Source organism: Manacus candei, unplaced genomic scaffold (genome assembly GCF_025592945.1).
Source record: "Manacus candei isolate 608988 ecotype Guabito, Panama unplaced genomic scaffold, ASM2559294v1 h1tg000064l, whole genome shotgun sequence".
NCBI lineage: Eukaryota > Metazoa > Chordata > Aves > Passeriformes > Pipridae > Manacus > Manacus candei.
The window spans coordinates 2,660,941-2,681,973 of NW_026138112.1; the positions used below are offsets into that span (position 1 = coordinate 2,660,941).

General features: G+C 44.8%; 2 protein-coding genes across 13 annotated transcripts in view; one reads left to right on the forward strand and one right to left on the reverse strand.

The window, feature by feature from the left end:
* Positions 1–186: 186 nt before the first annotated feature.
* On the reverse strand, positions 187–21,007 carry EIF4ENIF1 (eukaryotic translation initiation factor 4E nuclear import factor 1). Of its 7 annotated transcripts, none has more exons than XM_051805479.1 (19): positions 20,989–21,007; positions 20,028–20,151; positions 16,724–16,797; positions 15,812–15,939; positions 15,012–15,292; positions 14,191–14,392; positions 12,952–13,127; positions 11,455–11,590; positions 10,947–11,126; positions 8,691–8,920; positions 7,454–7,522; positions 6,903–7,086; positions 6,402–6,481; positions 5,897–6,036; positions 5,650–5,734; positions 4,463–4,595; positions 2,992–3,336; positions 2,587–2,751; positions 187–2,062 (listed from the first exon to the last, which is right to left on the reverse strand). In XM_051805479.1, the coding sequence occupies exons 2-19, from the start codon at positions 20,121–20,123 to the stop codon at positions 1,836–1,838; spliced, it is 2,931 nt and encodes a 976-aa protein (XP_051661439.1). In that variant the 5' UTR covers positions 20,124–20,151; positions 20,989–21,007; the 3' UTR covers positions 187–1,835. The 7 variants fall into 7 exon arrangements, with proteins under 7 accessions (XP_051661439.1, XP_051661444.1, XP_051661440.1 ...); XM_051805484.1 differs by having other exon boundaries at positions 2,992–3,054; positions 7,454–7,525; XM_051805480.1 differs by having other exon boundaries at positions 2,992–3,273; positions 7,454–7,525.
* SFI1 (SFI1 centrin binding protein) overlaps positions 20,869–21,033 on the forward strand; it is a 28,596-nt gene continuing 28,431 nt past the window's right edge. For 4 of the 6 annotated variants that reach the window (XM_051805473.1, XM_051805470.1, XM_051805474.1 and 1 more), the window contains exon 1: positions 20,885–21,007. The gene's annotated coding sequence lies outside the window, so the exon portion shown is untranslated. Of the gene's footprint in view, positions 21,008–21,033 lie in introns of all 6 variants that reach the window. The other 2 variants (XM_051805471.1, XM_051805477.1) reach the window with 2 other exon arrangements.

Genomic DNA, 21,033 nt, shown 5'->3' on the forward strand with positions numbered 1-21,033 from the left:
GCAATTCTGTTCTGTGTCTTCAGTGAGGCCAGTTACCTTCATCAAAGCTGTTCCTCCCCAGCCCTGGACTAATTGAGACTCTCTGAGATCAGCTCAAATCCTGGTTCCAGTTTACACATAAGAACAACATTTAAAAGTTAATCAATATACTGACATAATGTAGTACAAGAGCAGTTGATACAGACAGCTGGTAGAATCAACTTTATTTACAGAATGTTACTGGGAAAGTGTCAAGTTAAAAAAGTATGAAAACAGTCTTACAAGGACAAGCTGGTGATTGCATGTTTTACAGGGATTGCTTTGGGAACAACCACTAGAAATATGGGTGACCCCCAACAGCTTCCACGTTGGTGATTCAGCTTGCTATTTCCATAAACACTGTCTCTGCTGGACTGAAACAAACCCACCACAGCACTCTGCCAAGGCTTAGGATACAGACAAGTGATTTTTTTTTTCCTGCTGCTGGTTTTGCTTTCAGTGAGACCTAAGAAAGAGCAAGTCTGTGAGAGTTCTGGTTTTGCTTCCACCTCTTTTAAAAAAAGAGCACAATGGCCTAAGCTAGATAGAGGACATGACAGCAGTACTAGACTCAACACAAGTGAGGGAGTGAAGTGAGGAACCATGCAGAAGGATGGAGGAGAACATTTAACTGTTCAGGAAAGTGAAACAGGCTTAAAAGGAACATAGTACTTTAAAAACCAAATATACACAGTAAGATCACAAAACTATCCCATCCTCCCCCTTTCAAGCCACAGAACAAGTCTCCAAAGGCAAGTTTCACAGTAATCGCATCACTGGATGCACACGGGACTGAGGACAGTGCTTGGGACTCCCTTCCAGAAACAGCACTGAAGGCAGCACAGGATATTCCACAGCCATGACTGAGGAGTTGAAGGGTGAGGATTCAAAGGCTCCATTTTGATGACCTTTAGTAACTGGCTTGAAAGATTAAAACAAGGAAAATACTGCAGCTAAACAAGGACCAGCACCAGCCCTCCTGAAAGAGCAATGACCAGTAGGTACCTACAGACCGAAGATCTGGCTTTATCATGACTGCACCAGGTCCCATCCTCAAGGCTGTCCAAAGACTAAATAAATCTCTCATTTGGTGGCAAGAGTCACACACAGGGAATCAGACCTTTGTTACACAGACAGCAAGATGTGGACTTTTACTCTGACACTTGAGCTACACTGAGTGCACAGTATGTGACAAAGATGTGAGAGGGAGACCTAGAGGAGATGAGCAGCAAGGAAAGGCAAAGCAACTTCATCCTGTTCACTCACACTTAGGATATGCAACTTTAATCTTAAAGAAAGTCCCACACGTACAATGGAGAAAGGTCCAAACCATAGGCACAACTAAAGCTCAACTGTTATCAGCTACTCTTATGTACAGCTGTATAGATTCAAAAAGGCTATTCTAGGTGTGTATGTACAAAAGATTGTTTATACACAAGTCTGTACAGAAGGGTCTATACATGTAGTTCTCTGCAGAAGGAATCTATAGCTGCTACCTCTACACTAGAGAATATCAGCACTTCATTCACATATCTTACAAAAACAAACAAAAAAAAATAGACACTTCCAGGATTAAACTGGCTTTGTCTTGCATCTAAATTTCTTCAGGCTTCACTATCCAAGCCATAATGGATCCTTTAGTCTTGATGCAGACATGAGACCAGGACAGGTGCCATGTGCTTTAGTCTCTCGAAAAGAAATTTTGCACAGAGTACTAAAAATAAAAGCCCCAAAAAACAAACAAGAGGTGAAGTCCTGACTATGGACATTTTCATCCAGTCTAAAGAATCACAAGTGTTCCACCCAGTGGTCACTGATCACTGCCGGTATTCCAGTTCATCTACACTGATGACTTTGGATGGCATGGAAGGGAGAGGCTGCTGCAAGACATCTGAACCAAACCATTTTGCAAGGCCAATGGGAGAGCCACTCCTCTGGCTGGGGCGATGGTCGAGCTGTGTGTGCCCGTGAGATAATCCAGTCCGAGGCAGCACGTTCTGAGGGGCTGTTTGCACACCAGCAGGTGATCCCTGTGCTCCAGAGCCTGTGAAATGTAAAGCTATTAGAGGTGAAGTAATACCCAGCACAGATTTGCCCTTGAGCTATCACCTAGTAAGGCATGAGAGCTGAATGTGGCTTTTACTCAATCTCTGAGCCCTGGGAAATCCAGGCACCATGTGTTTATTCTCATTAGTACTCCCATAAATGGCCTGACACTGCCACTTCTGGACACAGTATCACACAGGTTTGAGCTGCAAGACCAGGATCAAATAGCATTTCCCTGGAGATGGTGGGTGGCCTCTGTCCCAGCAGGGCTGAAAGCTGCACACAAGCTGCAAGAGGCAGAGCTGTCAGTGGCAACTCCTGTTCTGAAAGCAAGTGCTTCACCTGGGCTTCCTTCTGGCAGAGCCAAAGCTGCCTCACACCCACACAGGGTTAGTGATTATGAACAACTAAATCAGAGTAGTTCCTGCTAGCACAGTGCCCTCCAAGAGCCCAGCCAGCAGAGTACCTGGAGCAGGCTCCCAGTGTCCTGCAGCTCCCACTGCTGGCTGTGCTCTGACCCACCTGATCGCTGTAGCTGCTGCTGCATCATCGCCAGCTGCAGAGGAGTCCCCGAGCGCGGGTTCAGGAGGTGATGGCTTGCTGTTGGTAGTGGGTAAAAGGGCTGGCCAAGCATGGGAGCAGATATTCCCTGCAAGTGAGACAGGTCCACTCCAGGAGGAAGCATACCTGTTGGATGTGAGCAAGAAAACTTCTTAGCTGATAAGCACAAGGAACTTAAAGCAAAACAAAACATATATATATATTCATTCAGATGGGCTGGAATTTGTTGTCTGGTTTTACAGGTAAGTTCTGATGTAATAAACACTACTGGTAATATCAGTTTGTGCTGTTCCTAACACAAAGGTCAGTCTTAAAGAGAACATGCATTGACTTAAGGGGGGGAAAAAAAAAAAAAGCATGGATTACCTGCTTGCAGCAGAGGAAGGTGCTGCGGATGGACCCCCTGTGCCAGCATTCTCTGGACCAATCCTGGGTGCAGTTGGTGAGCAGGTCGTACAAGTGGTACATGGGGAACAAGGGGTACTTGATGAACAGGACGAAGGAAAGGGCCTCCTGGTACTGGGGAGGCCATTGTAGGAGTCTTCCTACCAGCTGATTTGGGCCTGTAGTCTTGCTCTTTGGTGCAACGATTTGCTTGGGTAAGAGGTGTGGAACATGCAGAGCGTTGCAGTGCAGGTAGTTTGGTACCTAAGGTGGGCAAAGTTCCTTGATCTGCATTCTCCACAGAACTAGACAGTAGGTTATCTGTAGCTAGAATTGAATACAACTATTACAGTCCACAGCTAGAGATTGCACCTAATGAAAATTAAAGCTAATGACTGGATTTGATAGTTAAGATTCCAGATCTAGCTGAACTGTACTCATATATATTTAATAGTGAGCATCTCTTTCCTGGATGCTTCTGGCCAAATTATTTCAAAAGAGTAATGAGAAGGAATATGTTCCACAGAAATCCCTTGACAGCAAGCTTAAATTAGACCAGAATCAGCACTAACTCCATCTTTAATTATTATTTTTCTTTTTTTTTTTCTTTTTCTAGGAATTTGGAACTATCAGCATGGATGAGTCAGTGCCAAAGGTGATGGGAGGTACAAGGGATCCTCCCTAGACAAGATTATAATTTGGAGCTGCTCCAGAAATCTAGCCCCAAGGGGCTTTTCAGTTTAGATGTGTTTGGGGGTGAGCAGCAGCCTTCTATGTCTGCCACTGCTTAGCAAGATTTGGAACACTAAAGCACCTCAAGAAGCTACTTCCACAGACCATCCAGATCAGTTAGATAAGGCCTAAAATACCTTGGCATCAACTGCTACCAGTGGAGGTATTCCAGCTGGACTGCTAACAGGAACTGCAAGGTACCTCTGTATTACCAGCACTGAAGTACAATTATCCATTAGCCAGCCTGACTGGGTCAGGACACTGGTGTTGAGCATTTCCTTTTAATAGCCTCTTACATCAGTTTGGGTGACAAAATGCTTCCCTGATCTGCTGCACTTAAAGAACTTAATTGGTCTCAGCTTTGGCTGTTCAGTTAGCATGTCTCAAGAGAACTCTTAAGTTTTCAATTACTGGTGCAGACTATGGAAGCATAATTGTTATTATGCTTGTTCATCAAGAAAAGGTACCAGCAAACAGTTATGGTCTTAGTGTCACTGTTGCCCACAAACTGACAAACCCAACACTGCCAGAAGACTGCACTTGGAAGTGTATCCCCTCTACAGCTCTAGGCCCTCCTCTCATTATAGGCTCACTCACTTCTACACCCTCATCTCCGTGAATCAGGAATGTCTAAAGGTAGCCTGGGTGTATTATGTGCTGAAGCAATTTGATTCTATTCCAAATCCCATTTGCTTGTGATATTTTAAAGCCATTACAATACCTTCATTTGGTCTCTGATTTTCATCTTTCACATCACTGATTTTCATTTTCCCAGACACTGGCTCCTCTTTGCTCTTCTCCTTGCTCTCGTACATCTTGCGAATCACCGAGGTAGGTGTGAAGGAAGGAGACAGCTGCAGAGGACACAGGAAGATGCAGTGCTTTACCCAGTGCTCACTATCCAGGCCACACTATCTCACTTGTGGGTGGACACACCAATTCTAGCACATCCTGTCCATTTAAAGCCCTTTTCAATCAGCCATGGTGTGCCCATGATTTTACTTCACTTCATTTCATAGCTTTATTCCCTAGTTTAAGCACTTCTCCTTAGCTTTTGCAGAAGTCCAATACCAAACCCAGCAGCTGTTCTCAAAGTCAAAGGTACCTTAACAGGCTTGAAACAAAATAGCTGAGCTGTATTTAAAGTTACAGCTGTTTCCTCTTTGCTATTGGTTCAGAACAGCAGCTCCAGGGGAGTTCCTACAGAGCTGCTTTATCTGTATTAACTCAGGGCTGACTGAGCTGCAGAGAACTATTGCCTCATTCCTGTTTTCCCCCCATTCAAAGTCCCATAGCACCTGTGGAAGTCACTCATTGGAATACAAATAGAAGTACTTGTTTGATTTAGATAGTCTGTGTCAGTCCTGAGCTGCAAGTATGTGACCGATTCACTGGGAAAATTTAGATCAAAGCAACATTCTACACAGTGTTGAAGGCAGAGAGGCAGCAACTTGGCTTTGAGATTTTACTAATTTTCAAAGTGACCCTGAACCTCCCAGGTATTATTTCAATTATTTCAACCTACACTTAGTTCAGACACTGAATAACCAAAGATCAGTATTCTCTAAAGCAGCTAAGGGCTTTCAGCACTTGTCTTCTGAAAACTTAAGCACCAGCATACAAGGGTCTGAGTTTCCATAATCACCTTCATTTGGTTTCAGAAGACCAGGCCAAGGTAACATTAACAGTTTTAGCTACGACAGTGGCCAGAAAGGCTGATTTCCAAGGAGCAGACATTCAGTTAAGCACAAAGTGTAACTCATTCTTGTATCCGTGGCCACTGATACAACATGAACCTGAGTAACTCCTCTATGGCCTCCCTTTCTCCACTGATTGCCAGTGCTACAGTGCAGTCACTGCAGACACCTCTAGAGCTTTCCCCACGCCCCCAGTCCCCCAGGTACTGACCATGCTGGTAATGGAGGCTGCAGGGGCTGGAGAAGATGCATTCCCTCGGTGGCCTGGGGCGGGGGATTTTGTCACTCGCTGCTGCCTGTTAAGGGACAGGGAGTGGGTAAGAAGAGGCACAGAATGAAAGGCAGCACTGCCAAGAACCAGTGCAAGCCTGACTGGTGCAGATATCTAGTGAAAGACAACATTCACACTAAAAATCAATTACAAGTGTACCCCTTAAATTTTGCAGTCAGATGCTCACCTGTTCCTGTAGCCATCTCTGCTTTTGTCCATTTGTGGTTTACCAAAGCCATGCTGATAGAAGTTTGCTGCCTGTAGAGCCAAGTCGTGTGGGAGTGTAAGTCCCTCTAATGCAGCTTGCTGTATCTCCAAGGGACTCATCTGAAGCAGAATTGCATAAAAAACAAATCAAAGCCTGGATTTGGTTGTGTTTTATTTAAGATACTGAAGACTGACTGCTATAGCTACTAATGTCTTCACAAAGTGTCTGCCAACAGCCTCTTTTATTGACAGGCAATAGAAGCTTCAAAAAAATCTTGTACTTGAGGTACTCTAAGATGGGTCAAATTGCAATGATGTTTTGAGACTCTATTAAATTAGACTTTGCATCCTCACACTCAGAGTAAACTTCAGCATAAACATCTGAATGCAACAGCTGAGTGTTTCCAAAGGTTAGTTCTAGACCAGACACCATAAAAAAAAAAAAAAAGATGAATCTACATTAAGCAAAAAGCTTGTCATCTGACCTGTGCTGCAACTGGGCTCATGGGCTTCCTTACACCTGGGAATGGATCACCAAGCAATTGCTGAGAACCTTGTCCAAAACCTAAAGAAGATTTAACAGTTGCATTTAAAAGAACTAACAGTTTCTTCCAATACATCCAGTATATATCCAGATGTAAAACAATTCTACATGAACTAAGGATTCCCTGTGAAGACTCTCAGCTCACCCCTTATTTCCACACAGAGCTTTATCTCTTCCTTGTCACTGGGCCAGAGAGCTACAAAGGAGGCTACTGATGGTGTTTTGCAATACAAATGGCCAAACAGTCCTTGAAAATGAGACTCTTACCCAGTAGCTGGGCACGTTATCCCACAGCAGAACTCACTGCAAGCTCCAGCTGAACAACTCAACATTACAGACGCTGACCTAGCTGCCCACCAAGAGCCAGGAAGCTTTTACAGTTCTGTAAAACGTTCCTTAAAACAAACCCAAGTAATAACACCCCCCTTGCAGGCAGCCTCACCGAGGGGGGAGGATATCCTGTGGCGCAGGTAATCCGCGGAGGCGGCTCGCGTGGGGAACACGGGGGGGATGGGGGGAGAGGGGGCTCTTTGTGTCAGCAGAGAGGCTGCAGGTTCCAAACCACCCATCAGCCCACTCAAGACATTCGATGAAGCAGGTCTGGCAAGGGGTGGGCCAAGAAGTTCCTAAGAATAAGCAATGAAGAATGTTCAGATACGAGCAATTTGCACAAACAAGTCATTTTATTACACTGCAGGTCACCCCATTTAGAGCAAGTTAGAGACAAGAGGGACTTGTGCAACTTATACACCAATTCTGGTTTGCCCAGAATTAGGCACTTAACAGGCTTTTCATTTCCAAGTTGTAAGTACAGGAAATATCAGGACAAGACACATTTCTAACTAAATTGCACTAGTGACTAGTTCTCTCTTCTCTACAGAATCACTTCTCACTACTGACCCCATAATTCCCTTAAATGTCTTCTTGTCAAATAACACTTGTTCTTCCACTGGGGATATGCTTTTAAGTATTCCCCTCCCCCCAGTAAAATACCTGCAGAATATTCTTTGATAGAGGCTGGCCTGACATCTCTGGAGGTGACATTAAATGGCTTTCAAGGCTCTGCTAAGAAAATGAAAACACTGTAAATTAGACATAGATACAATCAAACTCCTTAAGAGACTATCCACATTTGTCTCAGTGACAGAAATAATTTCACCTGTTCTGTTAGAACAGTAGTTTATGCATCAGCCAAATAAAATTCCAGCAAAGTGAAGGGCTGAGCTGGCTCACAGATCTTCCCTAGCTAAGAAAAATGCCTTGTGCTGGATTGTATCCAGGTAGTTCACTGTGCCTCCTTCAAGTTTGGGTCAAATACATGGATTTATATAATTGTGTAAACTGGAGATAGAACATTCAGCCAGTGGTTAACTGAAAACATGCACAAACTGAAAAATGTTTGTATATTAGAGAAATTATTTAAGATGTTCTTCTGTGCACCCAAATAGCACATCAATGCAAAGAGACAGTCAGAAATGAAAGTCTTGATTTAAGTCTGAAATCAGTCTGCAAATTCTTCACAGGGCAAATTTACATTTTTCACTATCTTTTAGTGAAGTAAGATGAGCCTGGAAGTCCTTGGGTGTAGTCTGGCAGGAAAAACAAACATGTGGGACTTCCTCAGTTGTTACAAGTATGTTATGGTGCCAGCAGTGGTTGCTGATAGCTTCTGGGGAAACACAGTTTTGGCAGTTAGTGGCAGGATGAAATTTCATCCTACAATCTCATAGCCTAAACCTTAGTATCATCTGTTGTTTAACATTAATCTTCCAGCTAACGAGCATTCACTTCAGTTTTATCTTAGTACAAGTCAAGTTAAAAGCCAAGTTTAAAACATTAGACTGTGCACTGACACAGCTGTATTAAAACAAAGTCACTAAAAACATCTGAGCTCCAGGTTAAGTGTTGGCTGTACCCACACCACAAGCATTTTAACAGAGGTAGCAATTATTAGACTTCTCATATAGCTTTAGAGTTCTGGGGTTTTCAGAAACTTCACTTGAAATCAATCCTGTGACTTCTGAACTGGAAAACCCTCACTTTGAATTACTTTGGCTGGGGAAAAGAGACCAAAGCATCTCTCATTTTCCCCTCCAAACAACATTCTAAATGCAAGCCTGTATTTAACATCACACTGCTCATGGATCACAGGTTATCAGAGGGGCTGTGCAAGGGGTTCCCTGATCAGAACCCAGGAGTTAATCCCCAGAGCCAGGGCTCTGCTACTCACATTGACTTTGGGCTGGGAGGGCAGGGTCCCGCTGGCCTTCATGCTGCTCACTAGTTTGTTAAACGCCGTCATGTCTCCGTCCTTCTTCATCTGTCTGGAGCCAGTGGCATTCAGTGCTTCCTCCATCTGCTCAGCCATAAAGGGAGTGGCAATTTTCCCCTCCTGATCCACTTTCAGGCCTTTTAGCCCAGCTTCAACTTCTTCCACTGAAAGCACGACTCCTGAATGTGCTGAGAAAAACAGAAAAAATACTGGTAAACCACGATTCTGTTCTCAGGTGAGCTAATAGTTCTTGTGCAGGTGTTCAATACAAGTTGGTTGAAAACAAGAAACAGCCAAAACCTTGTTTTCTGATCCTCTTCCCAGCTGTCAAACCATGACTGACCTGTGTTTAGACTAATTCTAATATCCAAATTCAGAGAACTGACATGCACAACTACTGGCACGTGAGACTGCCCAAGAGCCAGTTTAGGTTTCAGCTGCTAAGTTCTCCCTACCTTTCATTTATCCTACAAGACATGTAGTTTACAACTTTGCCTGCATTTAATAGAGAATATTAGTGTGACAACTGAATTGATTCTTTTCCAGTTAGGAAAGCTGCATTTACTCCAGGGGACCAGATGGCCTTCCAATCACAGTGCAAGCCATGTCAAGTTGCTTGAAGCCATCATGAGTAGAAGGAATACATACCTGGAAAATCTAGATACTTTGGACAGTCAGTTAACACACTTAACCTGATGTGTATAAAGTTTGAAGCAGATTTTTTGCTCAGAAATTAAAGCCTCTAAAGAAAGATTCCACTGGCATAAGCAGAATAAGGTACAAGTATTATTAGCAGTATTTTTTTCCTGTGTGTGCATATGTACATATATAAATACCTACTGGTGCCCAACATCAAGGCTAAACATGCCTTATGGACCAGCTAACACACATCACAAGGTATGACACCTTAAGAGAAAAGAAAAGAGACAGGAGCATGCCATGGGTTGCTGTAGCAGGATGTTGGCCCAAAGAAAAAGAGATTTACTGGAAATTTGGGCAAGAAGGTGGAGAAAAGAAACAATGATGCAGACATGCAGCATGGAACATGAGCAAATATGATGCTGGTGGGCCTGAAAGCTCCACATCACTCCAAGAACTGTACAGCATTTTATGGGAATACAGAACCTGCATCAGGTACTTCTGAGTGAATGGAAGCTTCCCCACAAACTTTTGTTCCTTCATCCTTGGTTTGTGAGGATCAAAGTTGAAAAAGTTTTTAGTAGGAAAGTCAGATTAAGCAGAACACAGAAAAGACTTGTAGCTCTATTTCAGTCAAATTAAGAAAGTTCTCCACATGTTAGCCAACACTCCCTGCTGGATGCTTAGGAACATTTGCAGTACTTGGATGCTTTCCTTCCTTGCTGCTTCACACAAATCAGAGCACCTTTGTTCAGTCCAGTTTACGTGGCAATACATGCTGCTTGCCAAAGAGAAACCAATTTGGAATTAGACCTCGAGATTTCCAAGAACACATGCATTTTGTACCCTCTGTGCATGCTATGGGCCCAAACATGCAAATCCCTAACCTGGAGGTGGCCCTTGAACGTTAAAGTCAGGCCTGAACTCTGTTTAGAACAGCTGATGCTGGCAAAAGTGAATTCCAACAGACTTAGTTCCCTGGAACCCTGTGATTCCAGCCAAGATTTCTCTTATTAAGCTGTGCTGTAGCTTTATGTTATTTAATTAATGCCCCAAACAGTACAGGCTTCAAGTGGCAGCAAGTCTTGGCAAGTTCGAGTTTACAGTATGCACTTAAAAAAAAAATAAATAACATACTCAAGCCACTGTTCAGCTTCTTAGACACTGACACTTAATGGATCAACATGATTACAGATGCTTCCAAGGATGACTTACACTGTCAGTTTTTGGTAAAGCCAGAGGTTAAATGCCACAGTTTCAGAGCTGACATTACCAGTCTCCAGTATGAAAAACTTATGCAAATGCCATACACAAAGCTGGAAACTCAGATCAGGGCTTGCATCATCTTATGATTGTTACTGGCCAGAAAAACAGTCTGATAGTCCTGGTGTCATCCTGGGATAGGATGAAAAGAATCAAGGATGATATGGACACAGAGCTGTTGAATACTGGGTTTCAGGAAATCTATAACACTGCCTACTCCTGGATGTGGCAGGTGAGGTTTCCAGAACACCAAGCCTCTTGCTGTGAGACACTGCAGCACAAGAACTTGACAATAGCTGAAGAGGCACTTACTGCTCTCTCTAAGCTTTTCCTTGTTGGCTGAAAGACTTGAGAGAAGAGGTTTTAAGTCCACTTTGGCTTTCTGTAGCATTTCTAGGATGTCCACTTTGTTTTCAGAGTGGTCTTCCAATGGAATGGGAGCAAAGTAGTTTCCAGAGTTCTGGCCAGGGGAGAGAATGGCTTGCTCTAGACCTGAAACAGCAAAACCAGGAGCACTGCGACATCAGTTCACCAACCCAAGGGCTCAAGATGAACATACACTGGTAACCAACCTCAACATGGCACTGACAAGTTATGGCTCACACCCTTTGCCTGCAAAGTCATCAGGAAGCATTGACAAGAACATTTATAAAAAGAGAACTTACAGCTGCTTTACTGTAAGAGCTTCCAAAAGAATGTCAAGTGCTTAAACTGTGGGAGAATTCGCTGTCCTGACACTTTATCTGCCAAGTCCTTATTGAATGAGTAAGAAAGAATGTGGAAGGAGGCTCCCTGAGCCTGCACTGTCCCAGAGCCTTACCTGCCAGCCTCTCCAGCTCCTCATGGGGGGTGGATCTCAAGCTGCTTGACCGACTTCCAGAATGACTGGGATTAGAAAACCACCTGCTGAACCTGCTGGCAGACACTGTACCTTCCCCCAGCACATCCTCTATCAGCTGGTTAGGGGAGGAAAAACAAAGGGAAAAAAATCTTAGCAAGGTCAGCAACATCTCTGAAAAGCTTTACTGTGCAACCAGGATTCTTCTGCTACAGACAACCAGATGCTGCTCTCAGAGTTTCAAAGCTTTGAACTGCTTTTTTCCTTCCAAAATGGCACCATTTGTATATTCAGTTAAAATAACCCAGCATACATCTCCTATTGACAGCAAATATTTGCTCAGAGTAAAACTGTAACTGAAACAGCACAGAGCCCCCAAAGACCATGAAATACAACATTCTGAAGTGGAAGTGTAAAAAAAAAAAACCAACAAGTATTCAAAAATAGTGCATTATAAAATGTAATTCAAAGTAAATGTTTTTATATCTTGCAAGATTAAGGCAGTTAAAGCCTGGTCAATAGGCACAGGTGAGTTTCAACATGCAGCATGTTTACTTTTAAACACAAGAAGAGCAGCTTCCTCCTATCAGAAGTTGTTTTGTCTCAAACAAGTGTCCCAGCAGTTTACAACAGCAAAAGTAGGACAGTATTGATCCCCTTGGTTTTGATTGTTTGACTCCAACACATTAGAAGAATTAAGACAAGTAATGTACAAACCTATAGTAACACTTGTCACAGACATATCACCATCACAAAGAAACTCACTTTTTTGACAAATTATAACATCTGCCCATCTGTCTCATCAGCAGCTATTTTGACTTGGGAATTCCCTGCTTTTGAAAGGAGTCACCATCTTGCAGGTATGCTGAAAATCAGATTGTCAAGTCTAAAGACACATCATCTATATAATTCTACAAGGAGAACAAACCCTCCTCCAATGTACTCGTCAAATTACTGCCACCATATGATGAATCTTTGCTGACACAAACCCTTTCAGAACATTACTGGTATTGGTAACAGTGCAGCCAGGATTCACCTGGGATCTCCAGGCTCACTGCCTTCCAGGAAGCCTCTCCAGAAGATCTGTTTGCTGCAATTCCCAGACTTATATGGAAAAGGTTGCTCTCAACTATACTAAATTTGTACAGTGAATCTTCTCTGAAGATATCTTAAATACTTCCAAAGAAGATCCATTCAGGATGACAATTTTGAGTCTTCAAGTAGTGATCAAAAGAAAGGAAAAACAGTGAGCTAGCTTGCCTCAAACACTTTCTTTGGAGATGGATCCACTCCCAGGGATAACACTTTGGCAGTGACATCCTAACACTCCAAAGCTACATCTCTGCAAATTCATTGTAGACTTACACACTGCACAAAGCAACTTTCACAAGCAACAGGTTTTAGCTTTCACAGAATGCAGCAGAAGCAGCAAAAATGCTTCTCATGAATACAGCCAGTCTTAAAAATCAAAAAACTCACCGAAGCCAGGCCAGGAACACTTTTATCCAAGTTAAAGAACTCATTGAAGTCAAACTCTCCTGGAGCTGGTTCTTGTAAAGCAGCTTCTCTAGGAACTTCTTGATCTGCTGGAGTTTCATTGGCAAGGACAGTCTGCACTTCATCCTCTTCTACCACTCCACCATTGCATTCTATCCCTTAAAAAGAAAACCAAGTGGCTGCTGAATCACTGAACTCAACTATTTCCTGTGGGAACAGTGCCCAACAGCCAATGCATTTGCCCAGGGATTAGAAGCACAGGACCAAAGTACCCCACCCCCTGTGGTATCTCATCAGTTATACTGTGCTGGCTGCCTTCTGCTGCACACCACACCCCCTAGCACAGAGCTTTCAGGCTCTTATGTAGACTATCCAGCTCAAGAAAATAAGAATTGCCTGTGAACTGTGCATTAAGAACTGCTCCCTGCTCAACCCAGGGAGCACACACACATCAGATGTGCTGCCACACCAAGCACACACAGCTGCTCCTGGTTTTCCATCAAGAATCCTCTGGAAGCTCCTGCCTTCTTGACTCAGGTTCTTAATGTTATAAGCACATGACAAATATTGCTCCTCTTCCTCCTCCACCAGGAGCAAGGCACCTCTTGCTTTAAAGACTTCTCAACAAGCTGGTGCAGGTGCTGCAAAAAAGCTGTGACATGACTACAAACCTCCTGTGCTTGGAACTGCACTACAGTTCAGTGACACCCCAGGTGCAGCTGTTTATTCACTCATGTTGTCCACCTGCAGAATTTCTAGCACTAAAAAGTCATCTTCCCTCTTGCCATACTGCAGCTTTTTCAGTGGTAATAATCACTGCAGACTTGGAAGTCCAATGAATGCACACAAATTCAAGCCTCCATATTCAGTTCACAGCTACATTCCTGGCAGCTGTATGCCCAAATCTGTGTTGCTAATGTTAGTATTACTACAAGGAAAAAATGTTTCAAGTTCCTCAGAGCATTAGCTTAATTTAAACCAAGGCTTTAGCACCCAGCAAGATATAGAAGCTAACAAGACCTTTTTAATAACCTATCAACTCCTGCTATCATTCAACATCCATACAAGGTTTTTTCCAGCCTCTCAACTCTGCCTGTGTTTGGAAAAAAATTAGTATTTTACCATCCAATTGATCTTTTAGATTGTAAATACCTTTACAATGCCCTCTCTATCCAGGAACATGCCACAGTGGCAGACAAAGCCCTGGTGAATGCCCATTACCTTCTTTCAGGGAGGCCGTGCGTCGCCGTGTACGTTTTCTCCCTTTGTGATCTTCCTCCAAAATTTTATCATCAAAGCCTGTGAGCTCAATGGTTTCAGACTGACTCGTAGGACCAGCAGAGAACCACTCAGGCTCCTCTTCAGTGTAAGAGTCATTCCTCCTTCGCTCCCCAAAGACACGTTTGCTGTCACCAAACTCCCTCTGAAGCGGGATATTAACAACGTTAACCATAAAATGCTGCTTCATAAGATTCCTCCTTCACTTCCAAAGCAAATGACCACTTTTGAGGGTTTTTTTAAGGTTTATACACACTCCCTGTATGCTCAGTAAACTTTTAAATTTTAAACCTCACAGCCAAATTTCTGCTTCATTGCACCACAGGTGCCTCTATAAACTCAGACCCTAACATGTAGGTTAGTGGCTCTTTCTTCTTAAAAGCAGAAAATATTTAAAAGAAGCCTGAAAGCACAGAAAGCTTCCATTCACTGAGGTTAAAAACAATACTCAGTGACAACTGCTAGGTTAAGAACTACAAATGAACTACGAGACTTCTGAGAATCTTGCTGGTAAGTCAACCACAGGCAAGGTTTGTAAGATAAACAGTATTAGATGCATCCCAGTTGAGCTAGCTGAAGGGATGTATTAAGTTTTTGAAGCACCAAGTGCTCTCCTTTTACACCATAAAGGTGATTTTAAGAAGAAATGGCCTCCTGTCACAGGACACTGAACTGCTGTGTGCACTCATCTGCCCCCGGTGCTTTCAGTGCAAAGTGCCCCAAACCTCAGATTTCACAAGCAAACAGGAACAGAAAGCACAAACCCTGAAGCGTTTGTCCTTGTAGTCCCTGTCCCGATCTCGGTCTCTTCCATCCCTGGAATCCCCCCCCCGATGGTCCTTGTCGAAGTTGCGGGAGGAGATGATCCTCCCGCTGCCGATCCTGCGGCCCCCGATCACCCGGACCCCGTCGCTGTCCTTTTCCAGGGGGCTCCCCGCCCGCCGCGAGCTCACGGAGGCAGTCACGTGACAGCCGCCCCCAAAGCTTCGCCTCTGGGGACTCAAGACCACATCCAAGTCATCTTCTTTCACTCGCTCCCTCGGGTCTGCAAGTCAAAGACCACACAAAAAGCAGTACATTTAAGGAGCTAGTAAAGACAAGGCAGTTGTCTGCCCCACAGCCTCGCTGCTATCCCAGGGCCTTTCGAAGGACAACACTCATGGTTTGTTTTGGGAAGCTAATCTGGCTGAGATCACAGGAAGAGCAAAGAATTTACAGCTGGATATTGAGGAATCACTGTGGTCTCCTCAGAAGTACTTGCTTTGCCACTATAGATCTTCTAAGTACTCAGCCTTGAGTTGTAGGGAAAGAGTGCCCTGCACTTGCACTACCTCCTATATGGCAACAGTGGGATAACCGACTGCTGCCCAGGTTTGTTCTTAGCTAAGTTACCAGAAAACCAACTGCAGTCTAGTTACAGCAACCAAGACTTCCCTGACACTTACTCTATGCAGTCAATCAATTCTCAGAAATATTTTATAGAGTCTTCTTTGTGTTACCCCAAAGGAAAGGTTTTGCCAACAGCCCAGGCTCAGCTGGGATCTCGTGCTGTAAGAACACTCACCCACTATCCTACGCATAAGAGAAGTCCGATCTGAATCCAAATCTTTTTTAAAGCTTTCCACTGGTGAAGTTCTTCCTGAAGTCGGATATAAAGATGCATGCCACTTCTCTGGATCCCAGACACCATCACTGTGGAAACAGAATTGCAGGATTGTTTGCTACCCTGTAGTCTGATACATAATCCATGGTGCTGCTGCTGCAAACCCAGAATTCACTGGTCAGCAACCTGTACAAGTGAAACATCTTTCACACTCAACTTCTCAATCTTTGCCTTACTCTGGTTTACTACCTCAGACATGGTATTTGCATCCCTCCTGTAACAGTAAGGAAGTATAATACCCACCATCAGGTTATAAAGGGTAGTTATTGGTGAAGTTTACCTGGTACACTGAAAAACAGCTCAAGAAGATCATATGCTGCTGCTCTTAAGTATTCAGGTAATTTTATTTCCTTCTCACACTTACTACTACAATAAAATAATCTGAATAGTAAACAAACTGCTACTTAGCAAACCTAAAAACACAACCAAGAACACTCACCTTCATTTTTAAATGAGGTAATCATGGGAGAGTAATCCACCAAGCAAGGCAGCTCGTTACAACCTGACCCAGTCTGTGCTACACAGCCATCTATACTGTAGGTAGTTTTTCCTGCAAGTCTATCAGACTCGTGTTGTGTGAAGTTCTAACATGAGATCCAGCAGAAAGTAATCTTTGAACAAAGCACAAAAGCTCTGGCCAGAGCACTGAACCTTTTCCAGTGGATTAGTACTTCTGAAAACTGTCATACACTGAACTCTGTAGCACCTACATCTCCCATCAACATAAGAGCACCTCTTAGCTGAGAGTTTCTTGCAATTTAAACTTTTATTTTGAGAGAAGTGTATATAGCCTTTGTATAATTAAGAAAATACCTGTCATATTTTTCAGAAAGACAAGAAGGTCTCTTCTTAGAGTAGGGACGCTCTTTAATATCAAGCAGTTCCTCCTAGAAAAAGAAATAAATCAAGACATTAGTTCCAGTTCTCATCCAGACAAAATTTAAGTGACTCAAACTGTCTATTCCAAACTGCCTGTTCAATGCAGTGTTGCAACTGGACAACCCCAGTTTCACAATATGTTGTTTCATATTCTGTGAATTAATGCAGTGAAAGTTTCTGTTTCAGTTCTCTTTCAGTGGCCACTGACCAAACACTTCTTTGGAGCACTGATCCTTACTAGGTCAGGTTCAGTCCTTGGGAACACTCCCAGGCTGTTCACACCATATATGTTTACATATTCACTTCCCTGGACAGCTCAGCTTATAAGCAAGACAGGCATCACAGACACTGGAGCTGCTGAGCTCTCAAGGAGGAATCAAAATTGCTGTGTTTAATGTTCAGCAGGTAAAAAAGCACTGCCACAATACCAGTTAACTGGAAATTCCAGACAAACTCGCCATTTCTGACCATCACCAATCCCAAGACTACCAGAATGTATCTTATACAATTACCCATTCCACCCAACACCAAATCAATGCTGAAAGATGACTTGTTTTCCCACTTTGTACCAGCTTTCAAACAGTCTTTGGTTTACCATGGCACACCCTGAGTCAGTCATTTGACTGGCAATCAATCCAGAGTTTGCTACAATTGAAAAGCATTATTATTGATGTGATCATCAGTGCTTTAAATCATCATTAACTTGGCTGCAATCAAGATCCACATTTCTAATGAGACTTACTCCTTCTCCCTAGATTAAGTTCCCTCAATCTGCCTTCCCTCCCAGCTGTACTGAACTGATTCACAACTGTGCAGAAATCAGTAGCAGCTGGAAGGATAAAGAAATCCTAACAGCAGACACACCAGCCAAACTGAAGGAAATCTCTTTTACCTTTTCCCCCCAAGAATACAACATCCTCTAGAGCTTTTACATCATTATCCCCATGTGATTAAAATCAGTTCATTAACTATGTGAGCTCGATACTTGAAAGTTTCCAGATGGCAGTTTGGTAGCTGGATAAAACCTACATATACACATTCAAGCATCATCTTGTACCAGCCTTCAGCAAAAAGAGCTCCATTAAAGGGAGGAACACTGCCCTCCCTGCCCACAAGCTTCCCAAAATAAACCTCAATCTGTGAGTAACATCAGTGCTGTAATACTATCACAGCCTGGTGCAGATACTACAAGTATTAACAGCCCTGTCCATCACCACATCGGGAATGGGCTGTTCCTCTGGCCACGAGAGGGAGTCCACAGGCTCTCAATCACATCCTATCACAGTCCTTCATTCAAGTGAGGAAAATTTGAATTGTTTCTTGGCTTTTGCTCATTAGCTGTGCACTCGTGGAGCAACAGCTTCCCACGAGCTAGAAAAGACAAGGCTTGGACTACCCAGAGTAGTGTAGCAGTCCACTCCTGGGACAGAGGAGATGAAGGCTGGCACTTCCAGAGTGTGGTGTTGGTGGGTTCTTGTTTAATTCACACACTAGTACGTTTAAGTAGGTGGGTGAAAAGCATGTTTAACTGTTAGCAAACAGTTTTAATCAGACATCTGAGAACTACTCACAGTATGAGCCAATTGTTTTCCTACTGGTAGTAAGTGAATATAAACCACTAAAGGAAATCAGTCCCCTTTCCAAATCAGCAGCACATATCCCAAAACAGTGTTCCCTCAATCCTTAATTAGTAGGAAACTGGAACATCTGAAAATGCCTTACAATACTGATTACATGAGCACCTTAAACCAGCTATATTTAACCTGTTACACGTAAAAGAACCATAATATGAGGAAAGATATTTCAACACAGACTGATTTCTGGTATTTCTTGATTTAGACTCCTTGGAAACCAACAGGTAAACAAGACTAGACACCTTCTGGCACTAGTTCTGCAACTTCATCCTGATCAGAAACGATAGGTACTGAATTAACAAAACTGATGCTAAAAATACATTGGTTTCAGTGCACAGCCACCACTAGCACCAGCTGAATGCTGCCCAAAAAGCAGGATTTGAAGCTACATTCAGTTACTACTCTTGAGAGGAACTGGGCAGGACAGAACATGTATAGATACCACTTTTTCAACAGGGAAAGTTTAAAAACAGCTCTTCTCCTTCACTTAAACTGAATAGCAAGGCCTGAAGAAAAGTATACTTTACATCCTCGAAGGTTAAGTGCCCATCTTCTCTAAGAAGTTACAGAATCAGAAAGCCATGCCATTCCCATGAAGTTTTGCCAGTTCTGAAGTACATGGTTTATTGTTGATGTCTAGTTAAAATAAGCCAGAGCTCCACTATCTCAACAGAACAGGGCCACAATGATAATTTTTTTTTTCTTTTAAAAAACAACCTACCAGGAAACCAACAGCTCTGAATTCCTCAAGTAAGATAACAGTCAGCAACAGTAAACTGTCTCACCCTGTTCCACACTTCAGGCCATTTGCTGTAAAGTATCTTAACAGATTTCCACAAAGCAATGACCACCTGTTCCCACAGCTTGCAGCCATAGGAAAACCAGCCCCCATTACAGACTCTTTCCAAAGGCAGTTTTCAACAGTGGTACCAGAACCCCAAACAAGATTTGAGCCCTAAATATACTACATCAAACTTACTCAGTACTGAAATAATCTTTAACTGCGAGTTATTTAGTCATTGTTCTTCCACTCACACACATATTTAGGTATCACAGTTAAACAAAAGCACCCGTGTTCAAGTTTTAACACTAAGCACTGGTTGGAGTCATAACTGCTTAAGCTTCCAGTGACCAAATATGACCAATTCTAAGGTTACAGAAGGCATCCAGTAAACATGTTAGAGTTCCTGATAAGATCTCGTGTGCTACACCTTCCTAGGAAGTGGCACCTACTGCAAGGAAACATTTTGGTCAACCTCTTAAAGGAACTCTGCTGAAAGCAGAACTAGAACTGTGAAGTTCAAGTGCTTGAGAGAGCTGGTAGAACAACATACTCCAGTCTCTACCATTACCTCAGCACATGCTGTGGGGTGCTCAGCTATTAAAATGAGGTGGTGGGAATCAAGAAGTATCTCGAGGACAGGATTGCACAGCGACATCACATTTAACAAGCTGCTCGTTTTACACCACCTTGCAAATCCTAATCCAGGTAGAGGCTTTTCAGCTTTCACCTCACTGCTTCCCTCTTACAGAACCTCCACCTCCCACTCTACTTCTGTGGCCAAGAGCTCCACACACAGCTCAGGGAGGAAAGGGGAGCTGACCTTAGTGTAACGATGTGGGTATTTGGTTGGGATTCTGTTCAGCTCCAGGAAAGCATCGCCATTTTCCGTTTCTGTTACACCTCCTCTTTTATCCATGGTTACTTCAAAGCCTTTGACCACGGAGCTAATTAAAACAAAACCAAGCCGTCAGATTTGGACCCCTGCGGTTCTGGAGGGAGCTTTTTCCCTCCAGCCCGAGCCAGTTCGGCACTCGGGCACCGCAGGGAAGCGCCGGGCTCCCCAAGAGCGCCCGTTCCCGGCCGGTACCGCCCCCCACCCCGTCCCGGCGGCTCCGGCTGGAGGGTCCGACCCGCTCCCGCAGCCCGGCCTGGGAGCTCCAACACCGCAAACCCCGCTCCGGGGGCACGGCCGGGCCGCGGGGCCGCCGGACCCGCCTCCCCACCCGCCTCCCGGGCCCCGCCGGGCTCGGGCTCCGCTCGCCCCGCGGCGCGGGGGCAGCGCGGCCCAGGCGCCGTCCCGAGGCACGGGAGCCGCGCGGGAGTTGGGCGGCGGCGGCAGCGGGGCAGGTGACTCAGCGGATCCCCGCCCGCCCGCCCGCACTCACCGGCGGGCGTCCCGCGCCGCTCCGCTCCAGGCCTCACCGCCGCCCGCGGCGCTTCCTGCTCCGGCCGCCGGCCCTGCTCCGCCGCCCGCCCGCCCGGTCCCCGCTGAGGGGCCGCGCGCGCCGCGGGCCGGCCCCGACGCCCCCCCCGCACAGCCCCGGCCCCCGCGTACCCCGCGCGCCGCTCCCGCTCCGCCCGGCGCCGCCTCCGCTCAGCCGCCGTAGCCGGGGCCTCGCGCCACCCGCCCCGCACCCATTTAACGCCCCGCGCGCAGGCGCGGCGCGCGCGCGCGGCCCGGGGGCTCCCCCGCCCGGCGCCTGAGAGGGGAGCGGGCGGGGAGGGCCGCGGCCCCCACAGGGAGCCCCCGCCGCGGGCCGCCCGCGGCACCGGCGTCTCACCTCGCGAGCGGCGCGGCGGGTGAGGAGTGACGCGGGGCGCGGCGA